Source organism: Triticum dicoccoides, chromosome 7B (genome assembly GCF_002162155.2).
Source record: "Triticum dicoccoides isolate Atlit2015 ecotype Zavitan chromosome 7B, WEW_v2.0, whole genome shotgun sequence".
Classification (NCBI taxonomy): Eukaryota; Viridiplantae; Streptophyta; class Magnoliopsida; order Poales; family Poaceae; genus Triticum; species Triticum dicoccoides.
Genome location: NC_041393.1, coordinates 181942707 through 181951272, shown reverse-complemented (window position 1 = coordinate 181951272; position 8566 = coordinate 181942707). Strand labels below are relative to the sequence as shown.

Sequence of the window (8566 nt, the reverse complement as noted above, 5' to 3'; positions counted from 1 at the left end):
ACACATACAAGTTTCCGGTTTTCTTTATTTTTTTTATTTAAATATGTTTTTTGATTATACCGAGCTCGTGGAGCTCGCCCTCTGAAGATCATGCGTTGAGTTGCTTATGTCCTTTGCTAATTGTGTGCATTATGGGCCTGTTTAATTACTCGCGTCATTTTTCTATTTTCGGTGAAGCTGACTCGGTGGAGCTTAGCCAAGGAAAAACAACCTCTAGGCTATGTTCTGCATTCAGTTACCAAACCGAGGAAAACAAATGCATGGTGTTTAGTTATAAATCTCTGCTCTCCAAATGCAATGGTCGGTTGTTTGGTTACGTGCGTACGGATGGTTAATCCCACCTTATGTCCACATGATGAATTTACCTAACATCGTCACACTTGAAGAAAATTGTCTATAAGCGTCAAAATAGTATCCCATGGTGAGCGCACGGCCGGCCGATTGAAAACATTTTCCTTAAAAATAAAAAATGATGTCACATTTTCAATGATTGGCCACCAAAAAACTCAAAAAAAAAAACGTCTCGGTAATCTCTTCATACTCGTTCCAAGTTTAAAGTACCTTTTGACCAAGGAAAACCCCACTTCAATTATGGCGAGTTTACCTGTGTTAAACTAAACAGGACAACGCCTTCACGGCGTCGTTCTCCTTCGTGAAGGCATTGTCTTATTTGCTCGTGGCGTCCTTGGTTCTAGATTTGAAGATGTTAGTCGTCTAATTGTTGGTTTGGGTTGCTTCTTAGGATGGTGAGTTTAGTTTAGTTTTGTTCTGTTTGGGTTGAGCATCTCATCTCTCTCTGCTTCGGGCATCATATTCATGCCTCTTGCGTATGTGCCATGTGGTGTACCGCCTCTTATACTCACTCTAACTTCTTCTATCATTAGAATGATACGCAATCTTTGTGTATTCGCAAAGAAAATTGCTTTAATAATCATCATCATGGGAAGTTGGCATGTTTGGATGCAAGGAATGGATGAATCTTTAAACATCAGTTACCTAATTTGAACTCTTGGTGCTTCTCCCTTAGACAAGATCTACTACTTCTCACTCACAGGATTAAGCCTAAATTTGCAGGTGCTTTTAAAGAGTGGATTACAGCCCATATTAGTTGAGACCAAGTCTTTTTAATCATGGTGTTTGCAAGAACTGGCATTGGATAGGCAAAGAGGCTTTGTAAAAAAAAAATTCTTCATTTTTTCTTTCGTTTGGCTTTTGCATATACTCTCTCCATATCATAATAGATGACGTTTTAGCAACTGAGGTAGTATATACTTATTTTAATGAAAATACCATAGAACGATTGTTCTACCGTTTCTGGGTCAAAAAATGTGTACAAGAGCCAAAACAGCTAGAAGCTTGCGGGGACTTCATCATACCAGGAGATAGGTATGGAAGCCACTATGAGTATATATCAAGGGTTTGTGAAGAAAAATGTATCCCCTTGTAAAGTCTCGATTGCCACAATTTTCACAATAAAAGCAAGCCAGGATTTCCAAAGGCATTACTGCACCAGAATCAGATTATTTAGGTCCACGGCCACAGACAGCAAGGAAACAGAAATTGATCCGAGGGCTAGTACGCGGATACTAGAGAGACAGGCGCGGGTCCGTTAGATGAGGAAGACCAGTCCTGGCCCCCAAAGCTCTGCAGCCGCAAGCAGCCTGCAAATCAAATACAAATGCACACACCATTACCATTTCATTTTCGCCCGTAATACAATACTAGTAGTAGTCAAATGCAGCAGGCCTTACCACTTGTGCTGCGAAAGGTAGCATCTTCTCAACTGGCATGCCGGTGCATAAACCTAATCAAAAGGCACAATGAATCAGCTCATCGAAAACCTCTCAGCGGTCATCAGTCACAATTCATAACAAAGAAAAAATGCCTCCAGTTCAAAATCTCAAAGACATATGAATAAGGAAATCAGATACAATAGCACCGAGGTATGCGTTTTTTGGGGGGATCTACTATTCCTTACTCTTTGCCACATCAAGTATGATCAGACCTTCAACACTTTTGGCAGTACAAATTATGTGAATACGAGGACATGGCATATGGAAGCGTATCGTTTACCGCAACATATGTCCGATTAAAGATTACAAGACCCGCTAACATAAATGATGAAAATGAACACATATTGCTGTTGTTTAGCATAAAAAACAAGTCATATACTTATTTTCAATCAAAGGGGCCTCACCGCCTGAGCTCTGTATCACCTACTACCCTTACCATCCAGAAGTTAAAACATTTAAGAAGTTGTATACTTACCATATAGAACGGCTCCAATGAATGCATCACCTGCACCAGTTGTATCTATGAGCTCTTCAGAGGGTATAGCTTCAGCTGTACCCAAAAGTAACCTGCCACTCATCGAGCCAACGCCATCTGCACTTATTCTCAAATTTGACTACAGAAGCAGACAAATGAAAAACAGTAAGTATGAATTCGAATCTTATAAGCTGGATTTATAAAAGAAGCACACGGTATCATAAGTTAGCGTCCAAGCTAGTAACTAAAAAAGGTAGCAAATACACCCTGAAAACTACAAACAAATAAGGTACGTCAGAGAAAGGAACTTTAGACCGCGGAACAATTCTTTTGTGGGTTCATTTCTTACAAATTATATTTATTTATAACTAAATAGCAATAGATTTCTGTTATTATTATTTGTGGATATATATTTGCATTGTTTTCTTTATTTTACTTCAAAATCTTTATCTAAAACAATCAAATTCAAATGACGAGCTACTAATAAAGTCAGAGAACACCTGAAATGTTTCGTGCAATCAGATAAGCTTCTAATGAGCGAAAACTGAAAATGTACATCTTTAGAGCTTAAAGGATAAGACATGTAGGGAATTTTCTTTGGAGACTAGGCTATACCATAAACCAATATAATTATAGAATACTGTCTTTGATAGTCCAGGCCCCGCTCCACCATATACACTTTATTCATATATTTTAGAAAGTACAGACAATTCAACATACTAAAATAAGACATGCATTTTCCATTTTTTCTTTATTGTGAACCCTTTTTGCAAGGTTTATGTTTATTACTTTGATCAAGCTAAAGATCTTCAATTTCATATTCAAGAATTATTGCAAGCAGACACCCACAAAAAGATAGCATACCTTGGAAGCAACGCATTTTGCCATGCTAGAACTCAAATCGACTTTCTGCTCTAAAGATTCTAGCAGATCCTCTACATCGGTTTCCTCAGTCTCAGAAGCATCTGCAAGTTGAGTTGTCCATTATATGTTTCTTTATATCAAAAGGAATCACCATCAGATCCCTTGTAAGCAAAATGCACATCCTAGGTGTTTGTTTTTTGTGAAATGCTTAGCTAAAATTGACACGGAGAACTACAATAAACTCACCTGTCATACTTCTTTCAAGCATTAAGCAACCTTTTTCTCCCCGGGTTACAATAACGAACTTGAGATTAGGTAACCTTAGAAGCATGTGTACCAAAGCAACTGGTGTCGATGAGGCTCCTGTCCAGGCCTGCATATTAAGATTAGGCGAAAAGAATATAACTATAGGAATACTAGGGATCTCAGATGCTGAACAAGGTGATTAGGTAAGCCTTGCTGCTCAAATGACTTTAATCAATTGTGCTAAGGAATAACCATCAAACAAAAGATATCCACAGAAGCTTATCAAAACATCAAACTCCTTGACTAAGGTAATGTAGTAAATAATTAAAGATGCGTAGGTACAGTTACAGCATACAACATAATGTAGCAGAGCTTACTCTGTTGTCGTTGGAAACAAAAAAACTCACCTGAGGAAATTTTGCAGAGCATACAACATATGATGCAAAATTCAGAAGGTCATCCAATCCCTCCCGCTTTTTCTCTGCGTCGACCAAAATAGGAATTTTTCTTTGGCTTGCCTGCACTGGATTGATCCCATAAACGAAGATAAATCTCAACAACAATGTGATGAGAGAGAAAACAAGAACAGAAAAAAAATTGCAACATTAAGACAGAGGAAGTTATGGGTTGATTTTTGTGCGACATGCCGACATTCAGACATAACACAAGACTTTTGTTTCTGATATTATTGGCTGATCATCAATGTATGGAAGTGAAGTCGAATATTATGTATGCACTCATGTTTAAAATGCCTATAATAAGATGAAATGTTATGTTGAGGCAGGAAAATGTTACCTCTTCTGCAACAAGCAAAGCAGTCTCGTGCAGTCTAACATCAAAATACACCATGTCTACGCCATGTAAAGCAGCCAACAAGTTTTCCTTTGTGAGCTCCTCAGGCTTCATTGGGGGATAACCAGGAGTGTGTATGCAAGTACGAGTTTTCCTGAAAACGAAAAAGGGGGAATAAAACAATGGTAAGGAGCAAAATACTCGTGCCTATATCTGTAGTAACATCGTCATTTGCAAAACAGAGTGGTAAGGAATACGAGAATGAAGATCACTTGTATAAAAACAGGACAACAACAGCACAGTTTGTTCTTTGGATTTGTCACTCACGTCTGGTTATCGACGATTATATAGGTGAACGGTGAATTCCCCTCATCTGCTATCTGGAGTACGAAGATATATTTAGCCATATAAAGGAAGTAGGATTAGGATGGATGAATGCTGCTGCTATGATAAAACAAAGGACCATGATATGGGAATGGAATAATGGAGTAAGCCAATTACAATACTGCATTACGTATTATACCGTCATATAGGAAGTGTCTACTCCGTCGTCTTGCAGCTCCTTGAGAATGTTTTTTCCCAGTGCATCATTGGACGCCTACTCTAGAAGTAAGAGCAAGGAGTGAGCAGTGGGGTGATGTCGAGCGAAGGAACTAGGCAGGTGGTGATAGTGAAGGACGGGTGCGGCCTTTACCTTGGATATAATCCTTGGGCTGAGGCCCAGGCGAGCGGCTCCGGTGAGGGCGTTGCCGGCGTTGCCACCTCCCTCGACCTTGAGCGCGAGGCTGCGGATCTTGTCGTCGGGGTTGGGGAAAGAGGCGACGGTGGCGAGGTAGTCCACGGAGACGGCGCCGCAGCCGAGCACGAGGGGCTTGGATTGCTGGGGGGCGGAGGCGAAGGCGGCCATGGGAGGTGGGCAGCGGCGCCGGCGGGGAGGAGGAGAGGAAGGAGGATTGATCGGAAGTGGAGGGATGTGCAGCAGCGTCAGCATCATTTTTCTTTTTTCCTTTCTTTATGGAAACTATATCAAACAAGTCAACTTGACGGCGATGAGAGGTCCAAGCGAAACCATCTTCCATAAACACAAACCAACTTGCGGATAAGGCAGGCCGGACATCACATGGATTCACCGGGTCAGCCCACTCCACCTTTTTTGGCGCTGAAGCTGGAGTTTTTTTTTTAGATTCGTTGATTCAAAACATTTTATATCTTGAATTGTGTGTCAAAAACCACCGAACTGTTTTCATTATTTGATTTCTCGCGTTGAGATCTTCGAAATTAGATCGCATGTTAATAGATTTTGCTGAACTTTTTTCATGAAAAAATAGAAACCAGGAAAAAAATGAAAACCTGAAAAAAACGAATACCACGGAAAATCTGACAAAAAATAAAACTGAAAAAAAACAAAAACGATGCCAAAAAAGAAAGAAAAAATTCAGCCCGAATGGTTGCGTTTTTTTAAAGGACGGGACATGCTTTTCTTTCTTTCGGTTTTTACATTTTTCTGAAAGCACATGATGTGCTACTTGTAGAAGCACAAGCCGTGCTTTTTTATTTTTAGTAGAAGCACGGTTATGCATCTCGTGGAAGTAAATATGTGCTTCTCGTGAAAGCATAGGCAGTGTCTCTGGCCAAAAAACAATTCGTGCTTCTGGCAGAAGCAAATATGTGCTTACACGTAGCACAAAGTTGTTTTCGCGAGAAGCACATATAACTTTTCCATCAAAAGCACTACATGTGATTCCACAAGAAGCACGGCATATATTTTTTCAAGAAGCAAAGATGTGCTTCGCACAAGAAATCTTTAAAACCTAGAAAAAACCAGGCAAAAAACAAAATGCCAACAAAACTCTAAAACCCAGAAACACATACATAAAAATAAAAAGATAAAATTAAGGGGCAGCGTTCGGCATGCCACATGTGGCTTCGGCTAGGCACACCACTTGATGCACTCCTGGTCTGGAAAAAAATGACCTTAGGAGCCCCGCAATGATAACAGTTCGTTAGTTAGTCCCCAGATTTGAGGTTACCAAATCCAGGGAGCGCGAGAGCTATGCCTCATCCTTTCCGATTCCTATTAGGAATCGCCTACAACGGGCCACTGTCAGGATGACCCATTAGCGCAAGCCGCCAGCTGTTGCTCGTGTCGCTGTAAATTTGCTCTGCTTCTGCTTATTTTTTTATTGGGTTTTTTCACCGGCTTTCTTTGTGTATTCTTCATTTTTTTTCACTGGTTTTATTTGGGTTTCTTCATTTCTTTGTTATACTTTATTTATTTTTGTTTTTCTACTTTTTTATTGGTTTTCTTTTTATTAAGACATTTATAATTTTTCTCAGTACACAACGTATATTTTTAGTGAACACATAAAATATATATTTTTTATACATGTTGGATATTTTTCAAATATATGATGTATATTTTTTAAATACATATTTTTAAACAGTTTTTTGAATACACGGTAACATTTTCCGAGTACAACGAACTGGGCCTAACTCAAAATGGTTAGGCTCCTTGTGGTGGAACGATTCAGTCTTAGACTTGGCGCTGGTGCTCGCCTTTTCTAGGATTCATTCTAGGCTTTTCGACGATGTTCGTTCAGTGGGAGTAGAGATTTTCATCGACTACAAGACATGTGGTGACTTTGTCAAATCTCAAGATATTGTGTCGGCTCAGTATCTCGAAGGTGCTAATAGTGGTAGGGTGTGCATGCGGTGTTCATATAGATGGTATGTGCGTGTAAGTGAGCATCTAGGATTGTGCTATATGAAAAAACATTTTCCAAGTACATGTTGTTGGAGCAAATCTCAATCTTGAGTTATCAAGTGCCTTGACACATTTTTTCGATGTATCCGAGAGTTGTTATTATAATTACCCTGTTACGAGTAACATTTGACGAACCCCGAAGTTCACCATCTGGCATGAAGGCGCTCGATACTCTCATGGTCTAAGAAAGTGAGTGTACGTTAACACTTCTTTGATAATACTAATAACAATGTGACAATGTGTTCTCGTAGTATATCATTTGATTGGGTCTATTCAACACCATTGTTCTGATAATAATGTGCACTCATTGTTGTCGGCATCCTTGTGACTTTAACAATGCCCTGTGATAAGAAAATAAAGATCATTATGCAACACATGAGCTAGTCTTAGAGACAAGACTAGAAGCTTATTTTGTGTTTATGTTTTCACAAATGCAACTGAGTTTTTTTTCTTCTGAAACTCATATTCAAGAATCATTACAATTATAGCACACAAAAAATAAACATTAATTATTGTAAGTGCATCTAGTGCCACCCATAGTTGGTTTTGGAGTACTGACGACAAACCTGGTTGAGGGACTAATGTGTTTGTGAGAATTGCAGGATAATACAGGTAGTAGTCCCTCATTGATTCGGTTTACCTACCGGAGATGACCCCTAAAAATGTGTGAAGACATTGAAGACAATGTGATCTGTGAAGCTATTCACGTTGAAGACTATGACATGAGAAGACATCGCGTGAAGACTATGGAGCTGTAACGCCCCGGATCCGATGCGCCAGGTGTCTACCAGTTATCCGTCGTTGTTGCCATGTCATTTGCTTGTGTGTTGCATTTTATCATGTCATCATGTGCATTTTATTCTGCATACGTGTTCGTCTCATGCATCCGAGCATTTTTCCCGTTGTCCGTTTTGCAATCCGGCGCTCCTATGTCCTCCGGCGTTCCCCTCTTCTCTCTTTTCGTGAGTGGGTGTCAAACTTTCTCGGAATGGACCGAGTCTTGCCAAGCGGCCTTGGTACATCACCGGTAGACCTCCTGTCAAGTTTCGTGCCATTCGGAGGTCGTTTGGTACTCCAACGGTTAACCGGGTAACCGTAAAGCCCCTCTTTCTTTGCAGCCCAACACCTCTTCCAAAGTGGCCCAAAACCCATCTAACTCCCCTCCATGCTCTCGGTCGTTCGATCACGATCGTGTGGGCGAAAACCGCTCCTCATTTGGACTCTCCTAGCTCCCTGTACCTATAAATATGTGCCACTCCCGGATTTTTCGCGCAGATGAAACCCTAGCCTCGTCTTCCTCCGCGCGCCGGACACGTCCGGACGGCGCCGGACATGTCCGCCGCCCTCAGCCACGTCGCCCCGGCGAATCAGCCGCCACCACGTCATCGCGCCGCCGCCCTCAGCCACGTCGCCCCGGCGAATCAGCCGCCACCACGTCATCGCGCCGCCGCCCCTGCCCAATCTGGATCTGCCACGTGGCCCGCCGCCACGCGCCGCCGCCGCGGCCCGCCCGAGCCCGTCGCGGGTCCGCGCAGGCCGGCTGGCCGCCGCCCGCGCCCGTCTCCCGCGCCCTCCGGCCGGCGCGCTCCGCCGCCGCCCGGCGCCTCTCCTTCGCCAGTCGCCGCCCCCGCC

The 8566-nt window shown here is 41.8% G+C and overlaps 1 protein-coding gene across 1 annotated transcript; it reads right to left on the bottom strand.

Moving 5' to 3' along the window:
* Positions 1 to 1331: 1331 nt before the first annotated feature.
* On the bottom strand, positions 1332 to 5178 carry LOC119339872 (sulfofructose kinase-like). The gene is made up of 10 exons (XM_037611775.1): positions 4865 to 5178; positions 4694 to 4768; positions 4498 to 4550; positions 4174 to 4324; positions 3786 to 3896; positions 3379 to 3505; positions 3133 to 3233; positions 2269 to 2407; positions 1752 to 1804; positions 1332 to 1661 (listed from the first exon to the last, which is right to left on the bottom strand). Exons 1-10 carry the CDS (start codon positions 5162 to 5164, stop codon positions 1587 to 1589), a joined length of 1185 nt encoding a protein of 394 aa, XP_037467672.1. The 5' UTR covers positions 5165 to 5178; the 3' UTR covers positions 1332 to 1586.
* Positions 5179 to 8566: the final 3388 nt, after the last annotated feature.